The 21,853-nt window shown below is 42.3% G+C and overlaps 1 protein-coding gene across 4 annotated transcripts; it reads left to right on the forward strand.

Moving 5' to 3' along the window:
- The first annotated feature begins 19,398 nt into the window (after positions 1–19,398).
- LOC147882571 (bark storage protein A-like) lies at positions 19,399–21,450 on the forward strand. Of its 4 annotated transcripts, none has more exons than XM_087400682.1 (6): positions 19,399–19,732; positions 19,827–19,894; positions 20,011–20,166; positions 20,294–20,533; positions 20,662–20,841; positions 20,927–21,450. In XM_087400682.1, the coding sequence occupies exons 1-6, from the start codon at positions 19,498–19,500 to the stop codon at positions 21,089–21,091; spliced, it is 1,044 nt and encodes a 347-aa protein (XP_087256808.1). In that variant the 5' UTR covers positions 19,399–19,497; the 3' UTR covers positions 21,092–21,450. The 4 variants fall into 4 exon arrangements, with proteins under 4 accessions (XP_087256808.1, XP_087256809.1, XP_087256810.1 ...); XM_087400683.1 differs by having other exon boundaries at positions 20,294–20,461; XM_087400684.1 differs by having other exon boundaries at positions 20,294–20,434.
- The last annotated feature ends 403 nt before the right edge of the window (positions 21,451–21,853 follow it).

Genomic DNA, 21,853 nt, shown 5'->3' on the forward strand with positions numbered 1-21,853 from the left:
TGTTCTTTCATTGAACTCGTCCATTCATCCTTTGAATCTCTCCAATATTACAGTGTCCTCTCTATATAAAGTTCTATTGCCTCCACCATGGGCTGCATCTAGGGAAAATCAGATTTGGCATTTGAATCATCCAGCTAATTGGTGGGGAAAAGATTGAAGCAGGCATTCAACGGTTCCTCTTTGACAAAAGGTCTTTTTATGGCACATTCTGTTGCAGGTTCTCCCATCTAGACAGCTTCTAGCACAACGTCGTATTAACTCATGATTTCTTGAGCTTCCTTGGGCAGCCTTTACCTTTGGGAAGTTTTTCTGGCTTTTCAGGATTCATCCACCCAGACAGGAGTTTAATTTGTTTTTCACTTGGGTTCGATACTGGGCATGGACTCTATGGAAGGATAGAAATCATAGAGTCTTTGGTGATCCTGCATTTTCCACTTTCTCTTTTTTTAGGCACTCTTTGCAGCAATCTCTCTTTGATTGTCTGCAAACTCATTATATAGAATATGATGTATACTTGTCACATATTGAGATTTTTTGTTGATGTAATTTGGCATATCTTATTTTTTTGGGATAGCCAAACTGTAATATAAAGTATAAAAAATTTCACCAAAAAAAGTGTGTGTGTGTGTGTGTGTGTGTGTGTGTGTGTGTGTGTGTGGACTCTATGGATAGATCACAATCATAGGGTCTTTGGTGATCCTCAGTTATCCATTTTCTTTTTTTTTCCATAGATCTTTGCAGCAATCTCTCTTTGATTGTCTGCAAACTCACTACATAGATTTTGATGTATATCTTTCTTATACTGAGATTTTCTGTTGATGTATTGTCCAGCTTTCCCTTTCTGGGTAGCTCTCTTGAGATATAAAGCAACAAAATTTTCACTATTGTAAAAAAAAAAATGTGTGTGTGTGTGTGTGTGTGTGTGTGTGGTGTGAGAGAGAGAAGAGAGAGAGCTGCAGCCCTTGCTTCAGCCTTCCCATTAGCTCCCTAGCCTCCCTAAACCAGCCCATTGGTATCACCTACCTACTGCGCTACATCAGAGTGCAAAAAATGACATTTTGGAGCATTAAATACCTACCGTACAGCCCGCCATCCTTCCGTACAGGTGTACAGACCTATACGACCTGTCCTGCTCTGCTCAGGCTACTGCTGCCACTTGATTTCCTGCTCCTGGGTCGCTTTTTTGCAGGGATTTGCTCACAGACTACATATTTACGCTGGTTCTGAAAGCTCTCTGTTTCCCTTTCTCTCCTCTTGGGTTTCTGGGTCCTGTGTACTCTTTCCATCGCCAGAATCTCTCTTCTTTTTCTGAAATCTAGTTCATCTTGGAACTTTTACTTTTTTTTCCTCTCTAAATTCCTACATCTCTCTTTCCCCTTCTTCTCTTTGCAAATACAATACTTTCTTCTTCTCTGTAGGCTGCTTTTTTGGGACTGTTTTTTCTCTACTATCACTTTACAGGTACCTCCTTTTTGGGTTCCATCCTCTTTCGAAGACATGGCTGAATACTCTTATGAAAAAACTTTTCAAAAGGATCGATCAATTTAATGCAAAAAGCAAAAGCAGGCTAAGGGTCAGCATGACCCAGTGCATGATTCTGTTGAAGCACAATTGGTTTATGATGTCATGCATGAAGGTTTTGCAGACACAATGAAAGAGTGGAAAGACTCTGTTCCATCGGTTGGTCTGATGGTTGAAGTGGATGAAATTGTGGGTCCAATTAGAGAATATGCCAAAAATGCAATTATTTTATTTTTCCCAGGTCGGATGCCACCTGCTACAGAGGTAGGCAACTAGTTGACCCGTACAATGGCTGGCTTTTTTTAAAAGCTTGCATCAGAAGAGATTAAAAACTAACATTTGCAGGGTGCTTCTGCCTAATGGTTCATGGACTACATCACGGTCACAGCTTGCTTCTGTTTGTGTACATCATTTCTCTCAGCAGTTTGGTTCTATAGATCCTCCCTTGCAGTAGGTTTTGTCTGCCAGAAATTTACTTTTACAGCATGTTTCTCCTATTATTTCCACTACTCAAGCTTTGGAATTAGAGGAACCTTTTACTGAGAGGGAATTTTCAGATGTAATCAAATCCTGTGGTAGACTCCAAGATGGGATGGTCTTACAGTTGAGTTTTTTCTACAATATTGGCCTCTATTGAAGCATACATTGCTGCATATGGTGAACTCTGCTTGGCAAAATCAGGAAATGCCAGACACATGAAGCGAGGTCTTGTTAAACTCCTTCCAAAAAAGCAAATTTGTGAATCTTTGGCTAATTGGAGACCTATCACGCTTATGCCGGTCATTTACAAATTTACTACCAAAATGTTTGTTGATCGGTTGAAAGGCTATTTACATGATGGGTTGCATCCTGCACAATATGGTTTTGTTCCTTGTAGGCATATCACAGATAACATTGCTAATGCTTATGTTGGAATCGAATATGCCATATATATGCAGCAGGATGTTTTGCTATTGCAAGTTGATATTGCCAAAGCTTTTGATAGTGTTAAGTGGGATTTTATTTCATCAACTATGCAGGCCTTGGGATTTGTCCCAAAAATTCAACAAGTTATCAATTGGTTATATCAAGATAGTAAAGTTGCTTGCATACTTTCAGGGGATATTTCTAGAACCTGGACTCTTGGTTGTTCTGTTCGGCAAGGATGTCCCCTCAATGCTTTACTTTTTGCCATAGCCACTCATCCAATGCTTCAATATATGGACCACCTTTTAGACACTGGCATGTTGCATGGATTGGAAATTCGTGGCAACCGTAGCATGATCGCCCAAGTGATTCTTTCTTTACCCCGAAAAATACTTGGAGCGATCTCTCCATGATTATGCAGGCTCTTTCTACATATGGTTTGGCTGCTGGTCTTCGTGTTAATTTCCAAAAATCAAAATTATTGTCGTTGCATGCTAAAGACTGGCATAGTCTTTTGTGGCCTAGGGAAATTGTTCCAACTTCTCAACTGATTCGACATCTTGGCTATCCTCTAGGTTGGGGGCTTACTCGTTCTCAACAAACTGATTGGGTGCTTACAAAGTTAAGGACAAAACTTGAATATTGGAAGCTTGCAACTTGGCCATTACATGTTCGTTTGTGAACAACACAATCCATTTTGATAGCAAACATACAATTCTATCTGCCTCTCATCATGTTCACTAGGGCAGACCTAGTTTCCTTTATGTCAGCTATCATGGAGATTTTCAGGTGTTCAAAAAATGGCAAGAAAAGTCTCAGATTACTCTCTATGCATCGTCTCTGCTCTCCAAAGATGCACAGGGGTCTGAACATACTCAATATTCAAATGCATATACTTGCTCACAGGGGGAAAATGATGTTGTAGTTCATGCAAGGGGATCAACCTTGGGCTTTCATGATCCGCTCTCTTTTGTTGCATATTGATACTTCTGCTTTTGGGCATTGGCAGCCTACACAATGGGATTTCCTATTTGGCTCTATTCAAGGCAAGATAAGAGGCTGTCCTTTTGTCTCTCGTTTGCTTCTTGATTGGAAGCATATTTTATCCCACCTGGAATGGAATGGCAGGGATTCTTTGTCGGGAAATTCCTTGACGACTGAGAATATTTATTGGTCCAAAGTATTTCACCCTCCTTTGGCTATACAAGAACCCAGGCGTTCTTACTTTCTATCTTTCAAAGGCATTTCCTCTATGGCGGATGTACTTCAGGATGATGGCACTCTTTTATTTTTTCTATGGCTGCTACCAAATATGGTTTGGGAGCTCATTATCGTCCTTTATGGCATCAAATTTCAAAAATGCTTCAACCATTCTTGCCAGTACCTCGGTTGGAACTTCAGAATAGGCTTGAGGATTGGACTCTACATTCTTCTTCCTCTTCAACCTGTCCTTTGAAGCTCTCACATATCACAGTGCCTTCTCTAGATAAAGTGTTATTGCTTCCGCCTTGGATTTCTGACAGAGCAAATTCTGTTTGGCATATGGATCACCCACTAAAGTGGTGGAGGAAGCTGCTACATCTCTTTTGGCATTATAAAGTCCCTCTTCGGGAACAGCTTTTCTTTTGGCGAGTCCTACTTGGCATTTCATCTGGGCAGTTACTCGCACATAGACATATTGCTCCGGCTGTTTGCCACAGATGTCTACATTCTGCCGAACCTGTGCTTCACATCTTCTGGCACTGTCCACACACTTGATTTCCTCGCTCTCATCCGACAGAGGCTTCGAGCGAGATTTCCTACTATTACTTTTCGCAGGTTCTTCTGGTTATTTGGTTTTCATCCAGCTAGACAGGGTTTTGATTTATTTTTTGTTTGGGTGCGCTACTGGGCATTGTGGACTCTATGGATAGACAGAAATCATAGAGTCTTTGGTGATCCTACTTTCCCTTTTTTTTTTTTCAAACGATCTCTGCGGCAATCGTTCTATGATTGCTTTCAGACTCGTTTGATTGATCATGATGTATATCTAGCTTGTACTGAGATTTTCAGTTGAGTAGTAGCTACTCCACTTTGGAAGTAACTACGAATGTAATTATTTCATAGCAATAAAATATTTCTTCTCACAAAAAAAAAGTGTGTGTGTGTGTCTGTGTGGTATGTGTGAGAAGAGAGAGAGCTGCAACCCTTGCTTCAGCCTTCCAGCCTCCCCAAACGAGCCTTTTGGTATCACCTACCTCTTGCGCTACATCAGAGTGCAAAAAATGACATTTTGGAGCATTAAATACTCGTCGTACAACCTGCCATCCTTCCGTACAGTTTTCGTACAGGTGTACGGACCTGTATGGCCTGTCTTGTTCTGCTCATGCTGCTGCTGCCACTTGATTTCCTGCTCCTGGGTTGCTTTTCTGCAAGGATTTGCTCACGGACTGCATCCACAGCCCAGAGAATTGATCAAAGCCTGCATAAAATATATCATATCCTAAAAAGAACCCATGCTGGCCAGCAAAAGAATGCTGATTATGCTCTTGCAGACACACAACATCTGGATGAGTTTTATTTATATAATGCCAAAGGAGCCTCCATTTATTCGGGTTGCAGAGGCCTTTATATTGTAAGAAACACATTTAAGAGAAGCACACATGAAAATATGTACAAGAAATGAGTAGTCCTCAGAAAGAAAGGGAGGCATCAGGCCTCTGCCATTGCCTCAGGGTCTTACTGACCCTCAGAATCCAATTCCCTGACTAGATCATCTTCTTCACAAAGCGGAATACCCTTCTTGACTGCATTAAACCATGCCTTTGAGATGGGGCTGTCCGAAGAGGTAGATGGTTGACCAAGAGAAGGAGCAAAAGCATCCCAATTACGAGATTGGAGAGGTCTTTGTTTGAGAGGCACTGTCTTCTTTGTAGTCTGCCAACCCTCATGAGAAGATGAATTATTTTCGACTAGCTTGCTCTTTCCTTTATCCTTGTTTTGAGCTGAAATGACTTGGCTCCCTGTGTGAACTGAAGGCTTTGCTCCTTTGGCTTCTGTCTTTTCCACATAAGTCTTCTGACCTCCTTTATTAGATGGATGGCAGCTGGAGGAGGCGGATGAAGGATAGAGGGACACTCAGAAGCTAGGTGCCTAAACTTGTGACAAGAGAAACAAGCTTTAGCAAAAATTCCCCATTTCAAAGTGAAATATTTCTTTCCCAAATTAACACCCTCAATCTCAACAACAATAGGAGGGGTTGGTCTATTTGTATCCCATAAGATGCAAAAGCAATTTTTATTACTTGTGGGACGAGGGTGACAGATCACTTGTCCCAATGTCATTGCTAAGCTAGGAAGCTCCGTTCTCATGTAATCTGGGAAATCCACCTTTTCAACCCATGATGCTTGATGAGATTCTGATAGTCCTTATTAGGAGACCAAGACATGATGTGCACCATCTGACAACCAAAAAATAAAGGGGACATTTCCAGCATCTTTTGTTTTGTCAAGGCATCCAAGAGATGAACTTCATAAAATCCTCGGGAGGAAAAATAAACTCCTTCCACATAGCATCCACCTAGGAGGGAATTCACCCATTGTCCCACATCATGGATGATTTTTTCAAGTTAGTTTCGTTAAGAAGCTAAACTTTTATATTGCCATCAAAAGTTTGTATGCACTAATAAAAATAAAAGTGTGAAACATTCGCCAGGATTTGAAACTTTTATGTAAAAAAATTTAATGTTTCGCCAAGGTTTACATTTTTGCCTTCAAAATTCAAAAGAAAATATAAAAAAACGTACTACATTCTACCAATATTGTGAAAGTAAAAAAATGAGCTTAAAAACTTTCGCCAAGATTTAATATTAATATATAAGCATAGCTTCAATAAAAACATCCCTGTCCCACATCATTAGCCGAAGGTATTTTCCCTGGGAAAAAGATGATGACTGCAATCTAAGAGAGCTTCTTCAGAGGATGCACAAGAGAAGGCAACTTCATTTTGTAAGTGAGTTCCGGAGTAGGTAGCATCCATTGTCTTCTACTTTGTTGAAATTCCTCATTCAACATGTCAAACACATAGGAAGCATCTTCAGATGAAGGGGCCATGGGGGGCAGAGTCTCCCTTGACTGTCTTTTGGTTTCTAGAGAGAGCGCCCTCTTTACATAATACTTATTTGTTTCTGCCATTGAAGCTAGTCGATTCAATAGAAAGATTCAAAGCTGAAATTGCAGTTGGGTAACAAGCTATGAAATAGAGGGGGATGAGGGCCAAGACGAAATAAACAGACTCAACAAAAAATTCAGTCGGGGTAGATAGCAAGCTGAAAAGGAATAGACAAGCGGAGCAATATCCAAGTGAGAGAGGAAGTAACCAGACAGTAATGCAAACTAGACAGGTTGGGTTGAAACTAGAAAAAGGGCGGCAACGCTATAGTAGCCAGGCACGGGATTTGGATAGAAGGGCACGAGACCTGGACAAGAGGGCACGGGAACGTGTTGCGACAAAAAAGCTTGCAGGAATACTGCCTTACACACAACTTACACTAATCCAACGCACTGACAGAGTGGGCAAAAACTGAAAGGAAACCAAAAACGAAGCACTGAAGGTGGCTTTAGAGAGCACACAAGATGGCGAAACAATGACGAAATCTCCTGCGAGCAGAGGTAAGGGCTCCAAACAGGAGTCCAAAGGAAACATGGAGCAGGTCGTCTTGCTCACACACTCACCTATGCGCAGCTCTCTCTCACACACACTTGCGCAGCTCTCTCACACACACCTGCGCAGCTCTCTCTCACACACACCACCTGAGACACACAAACATGCCATAAAAGTAAATTTCTGGCAGACAAAACCTACTGTGAGGGAGGATCCGCAGAACCAAACTGCTGAGAGAAATGATGTACTTAAACCGAAGCAAGCTATGATCGTGATGTAGTCCATGAACCATCAGGCAGAAGCACCCTGCAAATGTTAGTTTTTAATCTCTTCTGATGCAAGCTTTTAAAAAATTGTTTGGAAGAGAAGACTTTATCTGTAAAGGCTCTTTGTCTTGCTCTAGTCTCCCATTTAGCCAGTTTCCTGTGATCATTGATTTGAAGACAATGTTTAGCTTGGCATAGTGTTGTTTACTCATGCAATGACAATGGATGAAGATGACTGAGTTCAGTGAGGTCTTGACAAGTTAATTTGGCCTGAGCAACAGTTTCCCTCAGAGTCTTCATGTAAGACTTGCTATAACCTCTAATTACATCTTGCATTTTAGAAACAAAAGAATCCCATGCATTATCAATATCAAAGTGGCTCTGAGAAGACAGAGAGTGATATGCTTCAGTAACCATGGCCTTGAAAGCAACATGTTCAAGTAGCTATTGTTCATAATTAGATGTCGCCTTTGAGGCAGTCTATCATCTGGCATATCATAAAAAGATAACCTCAACCATAAAGGTGCATGATCTGAATGCACAAAGGCATAGTCAATCCACATTTTGCATGTAAAATCATCATTTTGTTGCATACCAACGATCCACACGTGCCTTATAAGAGGAAAGGGCATTATGTTGGAAGGTGTATCCTGGTGACAAAGGCTGCAATTCCTTCCAAAGATCTACCAAATCAAGGTGCATCGGTAATTGAGACCATGCATGCCTTTCAGGGGTTAACATATGAGTATGTCCTGATGTATTGTCACCCTATTGCGGAGCATTATTGAAATCCCCACAGATAAAGGCATGATATCGCCATGGATATTGCTGCATGGCATCCCAAATTGCACATCTATTCCGAGAAGATTGAGGTGCATAGACAAAAGCAAATTCAAACACCTCACCTTGAATGATGCATTGAAGAATAATCCATCTGCCTTGATTGTCATTTAAAGCAATAGCTGGCTGAAGCTCATGCTTGATCAGAAAGACTACTCCTGAGAAAGAGTGCTCCTCAGCATAGAAGATATCATAGCCACAGTAATGACCTGTCTTTCCTACATAGACATGTTCTTGGAATGCCACTATATCAGGCTGAAATCTATTGATATACATCCACACAGATTTCCATTTCCTACTGTCACACATCCCCTGAACATTAAGTGTAAAGCATTTGATATGAGCAGTCACATTTACAGATATTTATAGGAGAATAATAGCTATCTACAGCAGCAACTTTCAGGATACCAACCCTGCATTTCTACCTCAGGGTTAGGGCCTCTTCCCTGAGAAGAAACAGCTGCCTGAGGAGTAGACAGCAAAGCAACAACCTCTTCTTCAGGGAAGAGGGTTCTGCTAGCTGTTACCGTAGCCCAAGTGATCACAATTCCTGAATTGATCTCTGGAGAGTTTCCACTAGAAGATGCACCATTCCAAGTGTGAGGGGGTGGAGGTTGTTGAATAGAAATAACTTTTCTTGGACTTTGCCATCCATCAATTGGAGGTTTTGGTCCTTTTGCTGAGGGTTGAATAGCAGGAAGCGAAGGGGAAGAAGCATTCCCATTTGAAACCACTAGAGCTTTGCCTTTATCTTGATTCATAAAAAGCTGTCTATTACCTCTGAAGATTGTGGGAGAGAGGGAAGGAGTCTCACTTGCGGCTTTCTCACATGCACAATGGGGGAATACACACAAAGGTGGAGGTTGAAAACAGTTTTCCTCTTCTTAGTTGTGAAAGCCAAAAGAACTCTAGTACAAAGAAATAGAAGAACCCTATATGTGGGTCTCAAACCAAACTCAACTAACTAAGGTGGCATACTAACTAAGCCACAAACTAGAGTAGATAAGGATAGCTGTCATCCAGCTATTATTCGTGGGCGGTGTACCAACCGCATCTCCAGCTAACAAGTCGGTGACATAAATACACAACGGTCACCCTGGCATATCGCGAATGGAGCTCGATATCTCAACACTCCCCCTCGAGCTCAATCCCACCAATTCCTGCACACCAAGCTGCGCTCAGCTTCACATTCTGCTCCAAAGGAACTGAAATAGGCTTACAGCCTGTCATCCCATATTTGGACAGCATGTCCAATCCATACTGCCTCTGCAAGAGCTGTATCCCACTTGGTGATCTAATCACCTCAATGCCCAAGAAATAACGCAGCTCTCCCAAATCCTTCATCTCAAACTTCTGCCTCAATAGCATTTTCACATGAAGGATATCTTCATCACTATCACCTGTGATGATCAAATCATCAACATAAATGACCAGCAGCATAATCCCTTTCTCTGTTTTTCTCACATAGAGTGAGAAATCTGCCTTGGAAATCTCAAAGCCAATAGTGACAAGATACTGTCCTATCTTGTCAGACCATGCTCTAGGTGCTTGCTTCAAGCCATACAAGGCTTTCTTCAACCTGCAAACAAACTCAGGATGAATAGCATGAACATAACCTGCTGGCTGCTCCATAAAGACCTCTTCTTGCAAATCACCATGCAAGAAGGCATTCTTTACATCCATTTGATGTAAAGACCATCCCTTTGATGCAGCCATAGCAATGGCTGCTCTTATGGTTGCCATCCTTGCAACCGGGCTGAAAGTTTCTTCATAATTAATGCCATATGTCTGTGCATACCCCTTGACAACTAATCTTGCCTTGTATCTATTCACAGAACCATCTGCATTGTGCTTGATCTTATAAACCCATTTACAGCCAATTGCATTCTTGCCTTTAGGCAAAGGCACCAATTCCCATGTAGCATTAGCATCCAAGGCATCCATTTCTTCATCCATGGCTTTCTCCCATTTTTCATTTCCCATGGCTTGCTCAAAAGAAGTGGGTTTTGGTTTCTGTATCACTTTGACCATATAGGCATAGTGAATGGCTGTAAATCCATCATATTTCAGCCTATCCACAGGATACCTAACCCTGGTAGACCTGCACAAAATAGGCTCACTTCCAGGTGCTCTCAAAACATCCCTGGTCTTCCTTACTCTAGGTGTAACAACAGAAGGAATACCCAACTCATCATCAATGCTCTGTTCTGAGCCACTGGATTCACCATCCACACAAGAGTGACCTGCATTCACATCAAACATGGGCTGATCTACCTTCTCTTTTCCTTTTTGTGATACCTGCGTACCACTCTCTGCATTGCTTTGAGGAGATTCTCCTGATCTCAATCTGCCTGTCCATGGCGAAGTATGTGAACCACTGGTAGAGGACACTCCAGGTCCACTGATATTTTGTGATTGCTGCTGTGCATTCTGTGCAGCATTACCATTTTGTGCATCTACATCAATCATCACATTTACTGGTTTATACCAGCTGCTCATCTCATCAAAAACAACATCTCTGCTCAGTGTGAACTTACGTGTAGAAGGGTTATAGCATCTATACCCTTTGTGCTGCAGAGAATAACCAATAAAGACGCACTTCTCAGCTTTTGGATCCAACTTGGACCTCAACTCATCTGGCACATGGACATACGCAATGCAACAAAAAATCTTCAAATGAGAAATATCTGGTTTCCTACCAGTATACATCTCCTCTGGCGTCATGCCATGTATTGCTGCAGTGGGAGTCCTGTTCATTATATAGACTGCTGTAGCAACTGCTTCAGCCCAATAATAATCTAGTAGATCTTTTTCATTTAGCATAGCCCGAGATACCTCTCCAATATGCCTGTTTTTTCTTTCTGCAATTCCATTTTGCTGTGGGGTATGACTGCATGAATATTGCTGCTTTATACCATGCTCCTGCAAGAACCTTGCAAACTCATTTGAGAGGTACTCTCCCCCTCCATCTGACCTTAGGCATTTTATTTGCAGGCCTGTTTCTTTTTCAACCATAGCTTTGAAAGCTTTGAAGTGCCCAAACACTTCACTTTTCTTTTTCATAAAATACACCCACAGTTTTCTGCTGAAGTCATCAATAAATGTGACAAAATAGTGACAACCTCCAATAGATGTAGCTTTTGTAGTCCACACATCAGAGTGGATTAATTCCGATGGCTTTTTACTCTCTTGAACATGCCTAGGAAAAGGTTTCCTTGCCTGTTTCCCAAATTGACAGGCTTCACAAACCTTGTGCATTTCTGCAACCTTGAATTTAGGCAATCCTGCAATAATATTTTGGGCTTGCATTGATTTAAGTCGTTGTATATTAACATGACCAATGCGTTTGTGCCAGATATCAATATCTGCAACTACATCGGTCCCATGTGCAAACATTGCTGCACTCAATTCAGGCATGTCTGCATCCAACGTAAACATCCTGCCCTTCTTCTTTCCTTTTGCTATCAAGCGACCATTATTTTTCATATCCTCAACAAAGCATCCATGAGGATTAAATCTGACCTGTAAGCCCTGCTCAACCATCTGACCAACAGAAACCAGGTTCTTGGTGATGTTCGGGACATGAAATACATCAGACAAGTATTTCTTTTTCCCATCCTGCATAGACAAAGGAATTTTGCCAATCTGCACAATAGGATGTGCAGTATCATCACCAGTCTCCACAAATCCTGGCTTTTCCATCTTCCTTGCATCTTGCATCCATTCTGCATGACCTGTCATGTGGTTTGACGCACCTGAGTCAACATACCACACATCATTTTGTTCTTCTACACTTGTCACAGAATTGGTCATATGCTGCACCATAAATAGATGCTCATTTCTGTCATCACCCTGCCTGCTAGAAGATGCATAATTGCCTTGCTGCAATTTTCCATTCATAATGTCATTCTGCTTTTTGTAGCAGTCCTTAGCCATATGACCCATTTTGCCACAATAGTAGCATTCAACATTGCTGTTTGCATTTTGGCTTCTCTGCCATCCACCATGGCCTCTTTGGCTCCCCCTGCCTCTAGAGTTACCACGTCCTCCTGCATAGGACTGGTTTTCTTGCGTTTGCTGCATATTCTGATTTCTACCATGGCCTGTAGATCGGCCTCCTCTACCTCTGCCTCTACCTCTGCCAGCATTTGAGTAGAAGACAGTTTCTCTTGAAGTTCCTGCTGAAGAAGATGCACCACCATTTCTCTGCTCTTCAGAAATTAGAAGAGCAATCAGCTCCTCAAAATCAGGAAATTTTTCACAGACGGCAATGGATGTCCGGAACTGTGCATAATCCTTTCCTAGACCATTCAAGGTCACAGAAACCAAATCATCATCATCCACTGGCGACCCAATGGAAGCAAGTGCATCTGCAATTTTCATCACTTTCATGTGGTAGTCATTTATGCTCAAATTTTCTCTCTGCACATTGTGCAACTCCTGTTTGAGTTGCATTTTCCTGGCTTGCGTATTTGTGCTGTACATTTTTGCCAAAGTATCCCATGCCTCCTTTGGCGTACTTGCATCCTGACTATGCACAATCATGGAGTCCGAAATACTGATAGACAGCCAGTACATAACTTTCCTGGCTCTCTCATGCCATCCTTTGAATGCCTGCATTTCCTTTTGACTGGGAACATTAGGAAGAACAGGTTCTTCTTCATTTCCTGTAATGAATTCCCAATAGCCTTTTCCTATCAAGAAATTCGTCATTCTAAACTTCCATGCCTGGAAGTTGTTCTTGTCAAGCTTTTTAGTGACAATCTGTGAAAGAGAATCAGATGCCATCACAGAACACTGCAAAATATTCTGTCACTGCAAAAAACACAGCTTTTGCCTCACACACGAGCAGATCTGCAAAACTGACGAAAGTGGTATTTCACCACACAGTCACTTCCTAGTGACGATTTTGCATCAACAGGCAACAGGCATGAATCTGCAACTCCCAATATCTCTGCACACAGGCATACGATGCAATTTCTGTGGCACCTTTCCACCGACTAGCTGCGCAGTGGTCGCACAGCAAAAAACAGGGCCTTTTTCTGAGTGCCTGCGAAGAACTTCCGCCTTCAAAACGGGCCCCGAAACGGCCTCAAATTAGAAAAATAAAGTCACTAAGGGCTTTGCCCTTCCCCGCAGCATATACTGCGCTCTCGCCACACCGCAAAGGGCGTCTCAATCTGAAACAGTGCACTCCTGCACTTCTGGCTGTGCTACCTGCAGAGATTTGCTCCCAAACTCGAAATAGGAAAGCAACACTGGTCCTCTTACCAGGACACCACGAACTTGGCTTGCTTTCTTGAGCTCCTTACCACGAACAAGGCTCGGCTCTGATACCATGTGAAGATTGTGGGAGAGAGGGAAGGAGTCTCACTTGCAGCTTTCTCACATGCACAATGGGGGAATACACACAAAGGTGGAGGCTGAAAACAGTTTTCCTCTTCTTAGTTGTGAAAGCCAAAAGAACTCTAGTACAAAGAAATAGAAGAACCCTATATGTGAGTCTCAAACCAAACTCAACTAACTAAGGTGGCATACTAACTGAGCCACAAACTAGAGTAGATAAGGATAGCTGTCATCCAGCTATTATTCGTGGGCGGTGTACCAACCGCATCTCCAGCTAACAAGTCGGTGACATAAATACACAACGGTCACCCTGGCATATCGCGAGTGGAGCTCGATATCTCAACATTACCTTTATTTTTATTCCCAATAGAGGCAGGAGCATCCTTAGTGGGCATCTGAACAGGCAAAGTGGTAGGAGGCATTTTATGTTGACTCATTGGACACTGCGAAGCCATGTGCCCAAATTTTTTACAGTCAAAGCAAGCCCCTACAAATAAGCCCCATTTCAATTTATAAAAGCACTTCCCATGTCAACATTGTTCACTGTGACTCTGGTGTGGGATTATCAGTATCCCAAAGAATGCAAAATCGATTTGAATTGCCATTAGGCCATGGTGGGCAAACCACATTGCCTAAAGTCGCTACAATTTTAGGCGAGTGAAGCCATGCATTGCGGGAAATCTATAACTTCAACCCAAACCGGACATCAGTGTTGGATCAAAGTCTGAAAATCCCTTGTGGGAGACCATGGCAAAACGTGCACCATTTGCTACCCAAAAAAGAGGGGCAAATGTTCCAAAAGCATTTGCCTGTGAATCTCATCTACCATAATGACCTCAAAAAAGCCCCTGGCTGCATAGTTTACCTTCCAAACAAATGAGCCAGCCAGTGTGCGGGTCAACCAGTTGCCTACCTCTGCAACAGGTGGCATCTGACTTGGGAAAAATAAAATAACTGCATTTTTGGCATATTCTCTAACTGGATCCACAATTTCATCCGCTTCAACCATCAGACCAACTGATGGAACATAGTCTTTCCACTCTTTTGTTGTGTCTGCAAAACCTTCATGCATGACATCATAAACCAGTTGTGCTTCAACAGAATCATGCACTGGGTCATGCTGACCCTCAACCTGCTTTTGCTTTTTGCATTGAACTGATCGATCCTTTTGAAAAGTTTTTTCATAAGAGTATTCAGCCATGTCTTCGGAAGAGAATGGAACCCAAAAAGGAGGTACCTGTAAAGTGATGATAGTAGAGAAAAAACAGTCCCAAAAAAGCAGCCCACAGAGAAGAAGAAAGTATTGTATTTGCAAAGAGAAGAAGGGAAAGAGAGATGTAGGAATTTAGAGAAAAAAAAAGTAAAAGTTCCTAGATGAACTAGATTTCAGAAAAAGAAGAGTCTAGCGATGGAAAGAGTACACAGGACCCAGAAGCCCAAGAGGAGAGAAAGGGGAACAGAGAGCCCATTCTAGCCAGACATGATTTGGAGCCCTGGGTAGCATATAATGATCTATGTGGCCGATGGATGATTATCCAATGTATGATCAATGGAGAGATTTTTGAAATTGGTTCCTTGTATGCCTCTCAAACTTCAGCTTCTAGAGCTCGAATGTGGGACTCCATAAAGCAATATCCTTGGTCCACAAATGCTATACTTTGTCGTGATTTCAATAATTCTCCTCACTGGTAGGACAATACCACACATAAATCCCATATGCTGCCCTCTGAAATTCAGCAATGGGAACATATGATTTCATCACTTCGTACCGCAGATTTATGGACAGCAACTCACCCTTCAATTTTGGGATTTACATATCATCATAATGCTTTTACAGAATATTGGGCTAGGCTTGATAGATTGTATCTTATTCATGCTCAGCAATATGATGATTGTACATGTCAAATGTGGACTGACTATTCTCAACAACTATCTGATCACACTCCACTTTGGCTGAACTTTTCATTTGGCATGCCTCTGGATGACATGCAGCTCTCTTCAGTCAGACACTTATAGGTCAATCAATTATTTTTTTCTCATGAAAAATTCCAGCAAATGATTCGATTGGCTTGCAGGCCATTATTATCTCATGCTCAGGAGGATATTGACTTTGCTTGGAACTCTTCTGTACATTGTATTCAAAATGTCATCAAGGAATATGGAAGATGGTACATGGCAGAAACCAGGCATCATATCCAGTGGGCAAAATCATACAAGCAGCCCTTGGTACAAATTAGCCATCAAAGGTCCCTTTCTGCTTCTGAGCAGAGTTCGTTGTCTTGTGCTTCTTCCATAATTGATGCTAATGATAAACGCAAGCTTTCCAAATGGCAGACAAGGGCTAGAGTTAAGCCTTTGCTAGATAAGGGCTGTTCCTCAAAATCTTTCGGAATTTACGTGCATATAGACAAAGTCAATCTATCTTGAGAGTCAACATCTTCCTTCAGCTTGGAAGCATGGTCTGCTTAAGCTTGTGCCCAAAAAACTCCTATGTGAGACTATGGCTAACTAGAGGCCCATCACTTTGATGCCTGTTATATATAAACTTATTGCTAAAATGTTGGTTCATCGGATAAAGGATATTCTTCATGATGGACTTCATCCTAGGCAATATGGTTTCGTTCCAAGAAGGAATATACATGATAATATCTCCAATACTCTCATCGCAATGGAATATGCTAAATATTCAGCTCCAGATGTTTTGGTCATGCAAGTGGATGTAGCAAAGGCATTTGATACAGTACAGTGGGATTGTCTCTCAAATCATGTCTAGACTTGGTTTTGGGCCAAAGCTAGTTAATGTCATATATTGGCTTTACTTAGATTCCACTGCTCAATGCTTTATAGGGAATCATTTGTCTGAGTCTTGGACTCTGGGATGATAAGTTCGACAGGGATGCCCTCTCTGTGCTTTGCTCTATGCTATTGCTTCACATCCTTTGCTTCTTTATATGGATCATCTGGTTGATACTGGACAGCTAGTGGGGCTTCAGATTTCTGGCTCACGGCCTTTCATTACATAGGCTTATGTAGATGATTCTTTCTTCATGCCAAAGAATTGTCCTCTGGAGCTTCGCTTATTGATGGATACCCTTTCTGATTTTGGGTTGGCAGCTGGTGAATTTTTAGAAATCAAAACTCTTGCCTCTCAAGCATTGCGACTGGCATGCTCTCCTTTGGCCAGGCCAGATTATTCATACGGAAAACAGAGTAAGACATTTGGGTTATCCAATCGGCTGGAAAATCAGAAATAAGCAACAAATGTCTTGGGTATTCAACAGAATTCAGGACAAATTAGAAAATTGGAAGATCTCCACTTGTCTAGTCCATTATTTTAGCTTATGTCCAGTTTTACCTACCTTTATTACATTGGTCATCTCGAGATCTCTCTTCTTTTATGTCTCAAGCCATGGAGATTTTTTGGATAACTAAGCTTCATAAAAAAGCTTTAAGGTTGCTCAAAATGGATCTGCTTTGCTCACCAAGAATGCATGGTGGTTTGAATATTCTAAACATCAAATTTCATGTGTTGGCAAGAAAGATCACTATGCTCAAGGATTTTTTTCAGCAAGAACAGCCATGGTCTATTATGTTGGCATTTTTGTGTGGCCAGATGCGCACAAATGCTTATGGGCATTGGCTAGCTGATCCATCGGAAGTAGTGCTTGGCAAGTTTTAAGGTAAAATACCTGGTTGTCCATTTTCTACTGCCTTGATTCAGGATTGGAAGCAGGTGCTCTCTCGCATCAAATGGTCTCCCCATCCTGCTTCTATAGCTTCATCGCTTCGAATGGAAAGCCTTCACTGGAGTGCTGTTTTTTACTCTCCTCTTGCTGTACAACAACCAATCAGAGCTTACAATCTCATGAAATTGGGCATCCGGTTCATTGATGATGTGGTAGATACTCAGGGGCATATTCTCTCTTTTCCAGCAGCATGCCAGCACTACAATCTTGGGATGCATCATAGACCCATATGGAAAGTTATTGCAAATCTCTTACTCCCTTTGGTTCCGATTCCAACATTGGAAGTAAGAGACATGCTTCAAGATTGGCATCTTCAATCTTCAAGTCCAGGATTATCCTCTCAGCCTTTGCATCTATTGACTTTCATATAGGCTTATCGATTGATATTACCTCCTCCATGGATTGCTCATCATGCAAATTCTCTTTGGCATCTGAATAAGTCTTTAACTTGGTGGAAAGGAAAATTGAAATTGATATGGAAGTTGAAAATGCCATTGAAGCAGAGACTCTTTTTCTGGAGATGTATTGTTGGTATTTTTCCAGTGGGAGTGAAATTGGCTCAAAGAAGGATTGCCTCTCCTCTTTGTCCAAGATGTCATCATACTCCTGAGAGTATTCCGCACTCATTGTGGTTTTGTTTATATTCCAGAGACCTTCTGGACAAGATCTCCTATTTTTTATCTCTCAGATTTCCAGCACACAGGCTCTCGAGGTTTTTCTAGATGTTTGGCAGATTATCAGCTTCTTTGTCACAGTATTCTCTTTTCTGTCATTGGATCATATACTGGGCCTTATGGACCCTCTGGCTACAGCGAAATCATGCATTTCTGAATTCATCTCTTCAGCACCCTTATGAGTTCTTCCGAGCCTCATTGCAATAGTCCTTATACGATGCCTTGCATGAGGTTTCTTGCATTCAGCTTTTCTTTTGCTGTTTCTGATGGATAGGGCATTGGCTCTTTTCTCGAGCACTACCCTGTTGTAAAATGGATGTTTTATAATATAAAGTTCTTAGTTTCACAAAAAAAAAAAGTGTATGTGTGTGTGTGTGTGTGTAGGTATGTTCCATACAGTTGGGGAAGTCCGTACAGTTTGCTTGTCAGAAAAAAATAAATAAATCGTACTATCAAAAATCCGTACGATTTTGTCCGTACAGTTAGAAAAATCCATAGGGAGTGTTCGGTGATTAAGGAAGTCTGGAGAGTGGTGGAGTGGGTTGTGAGAGGTTTGGGATTGATGCACTCATTCTCTTTGAGTTCAAACAAGAAGTTGGAGTTGGTTGGTGATGTAAAGAACCTACCTTCAATTTTAGCCACTTGTTGGATTTATACCAGAGTGGGTCTTGTTGGTTGTATGGTACATCTGGAATGCCTTGGTGTTAAGATATAGTGCTCCTCTGAGTGCTAGATTAGCATTATTGTTGAAGGAGGTCAAGGTTAACTTACCTGATTTGGGATCATTGTTGGTTGAGAAGGATGATCTCCTTGGGAGCTGTCTTCTTAGTGTGGTTAAATGTCTATAGATATATGATGACTGCCATAGCAGTGTAGGCTACGGCTAGTTTGCCCTTTTAGTTAGCCACTTTTTGGATCTTGGTCTTTTTTGGGACCGACCATCCCCTTAATCCAAGCTGGGTGGCCTTTTATTTATTTATTCAAAAAGAAAAGAAAATCTTTGCTCTCTCTCTGCTTGCACTGTGTCCACAAATTACGACAAAAATAGTAGCACATTCAATAGGCACGTGACTAAGAATAATTGAACACATTGATAGGCACTGGAATGCTTGATTACACTCTATGGAACATGTGTACGCAAGAAGGATTATTGAAGCTACGATAAAGTAAGGTGTGTGGGAGGCTTAAGCCCACCACATCAGAACTCCGAATCTTTTCCTACAAACCTCCACGTTGGACAATGAGGGTGTGTAGATACCAAAGCGCTTGGGGGTAGAAGCGTACAGAGTGCCATGGTTTGGTGGTGAGATGTGGTGGAGAGTGAGGGGTTCAAGCCGAGCAAATTCGTTTGAAGAAGAAACTCCCAGGTGCAAGACCTTGGAGGTTAGAGCTAATAACGTCTTGCCATGTGGCAAAACGCTCCTACCTTTTTGGCACTTGGTGAGACCTTGGAGGTTAGAGCTAATAACGTCTTGCCATGTGGCAAAACGCTCCTACCTTTTTGGCACTTGGTGAGACATTGCCCAACAACAGGCACAAGAAGAGAGTACACGAGCGATGGTGAGCTCTCGGGTCTGCTGCTGCTTCTTCTTCTTCTTCTTCTTCTTCTTCTTTTCCTGTTCTTGCATCGCTCAAGCTTCCATCGACTTCGCCATCCTCGCACATATCACTTCCATCAATTCTCAGGGACCTTACCTCGGCTTAGTAGTCCCCAACCCTTTCGAATTGGACCCTCTCCTTCACTCTCGAATTCTCACCCCCGACCCCCACTTTCCAATCATCCACATATCAGGTCATCCCATTGTTGCTCCGAGCATTTCTCATGCCTTTCTCTTTGATCTTTAGCGGAGAAAAACTTAGGTTCTCAATGCTATTTCATGCTTCAGGTCGCCGATTTTATGTTGGAGACATTGAAGGTCGCAGAGTCATATTGGTTATGACGGGGCTTGCGATGGTAGGTTGCCCGCACACAGCTTCGTGGAATTTCCTCAATCGCTTCAGAATCGACAGCCTCTGCAAAGAAATTCGAACAGTAAGCTATGATATGTAACGAGCCGTGGTTTCTGGCAGCTGAACGCAGGGATTACTACGCAGCTTCTGCTCACATACTTCAGCATAACTGGAGTGCTGCATTATGGCACCGCTGGACATGGCAGCAAGCAGCTCAACATCGGCGATATCACAATTCCTAAATATTGGGCGCATGCAGGCCTCTGGAACTGGCAGGTCCTTCCCATGATCGATGGCTTCACCGTAGGTTTTTAGCAAAAGGAAAACGAAAAAGCCTTGGAGGAAGGCCAAAAGTTGAGGTTAAGGAGGTTGATCACCATGTGCATTGCAACTTGAATCGCAGAGGTTTGTAACAGCTCCTGATCAGGAGCTTGCGAGTGGCGATTTCACACAGGAGATAGGTTACTTACCGTTTGGAGATTACAACAATCCTCCGGCAAGCCGTTCTAATTATCTTAACAACCTCTGGTACCAGCCAGAGGAGGTATTCCCCGTAACCGGAACCCCCGAGGTGAGAGAGCATCATTTTTGGGTTGCTGTCGATGATACCTACTATGGCATTGCAACACAACTCGTGAACGAGGTCCAGCATTTTTTTTGAATTGCTGCTTCAAAGCAAGTGCTGCATCTTCTAGCAACCTAATTTATCCTCTTACCTGGGAATAATGAATTTGCTGACTCCTGTATCCTGATCTTCTTGGTAATCCAAAGAGCCTGGATCTGGCGTACTGTGTCAATGATACCGCTTGCCTTTCTACTCAGCCTCAAGTGGTAACGGTGGAGAGGGGCGTTTCTGCCAATATCTTCTTGGACAATGCAGCCTATCGAGAGTTCCTGCATGAAAAATTTGACGTCTCTTCTATCGACATGGAAACGGCCGGTGTTGCTTTGGTAATTCCTTACCGCTGACAATTCCTACTTTGCTCAGCTGACGGGAATTGCTGTGACCCACCTTACAATCTATTCCTGGATGCAGACCTGCCTGACGAACAATGTTTCATTCATCGCCTTTAGAGCTCTGTCAGGAGGGTCTAATGCATCCAATGAAGCGTCAATTTTTCTGTCTTTGGCCGCAACAAATGCAGTCATTGTGCTGAGCGAGTTCATCAAGCGCACGGCAACGGCTGTAGTAGAGACATAGCAAAAGAGTTCTGCAGTAACTTCATGGTAACAGTTTTTGCCCACAATAATGAAGGACGTGACAACGTCCAATGTGTCACGTCCAATGCAATAGAGGATTGTTTGATTTGACTGTAGAACAAGAACCATGCTGAGAGTTGCCTCTGGTTTCTCCTTTTGCTGATCGTGAAGCTCACCAAATTTGTTTTGGGTGGTGCTTAGGCTTGTCCTTGTTGTAGCTAGAGGAGCTCTACTATGGCGGTCTGCTCGCAGTTGGAGCTTCTTGTATGAGGACAGTTTCGCTTTTTCTTGTTGGGTCCTTGTTGTACTTTTGCAGGTGTCTCTATATCTACCATAGACATTGTCTTTGACAGTTGGCCATTTGTTCCTAGGTTTCTTGTCGTTGGTGGAGCTAATGTCTCTTGAAAAAGTGGAGTCTTGTTTTTTCTTTTTCCTTTTGAGGGAGGCCATCAGTCCTGGGCTATTTCTCACGAGTTCAAAATTTTGAGTGAGTGTGTATGCTATGTTGTTGTTGCCCTTCAGTTTCAAGCTTTGGATGTACCGTGGAAATCAGAGCTAGGGCCGTGGAGAGACTTATTGGCATTGGTTCCCTCATCCATCTACAACTGTATGTGGTCACATGCATACAGCGAGTTGTGTAGAATGATGAATGTCTCTCAACCTGAACCTGTAAGCCCCCAAATGAGGATAGCACAGGGACATAGTATCTGCATGACATGAGAAGATGCCAGACCGGCAGACCTGAGTGGAGAAGAACATCTAT

Source organism: Dipteris shenzhenensis, chromosome 29, assembly GCF_047967505.1.
Source record: "Dipteris shenzhenensis isolate YYH24624 ecotype China chromosome 29, Dip_SZ_1.0, whole genome shotgun sequence".
In the NCBI taxonomy this organism is placed as follows: domain Eukaryota; kingdom Viridiplantae; phylum Streptophyta; class Polypodiopsida; order Gleicheniales; family Dipteridaceae; genus Dipteris; species Dipteris shenzhenensis.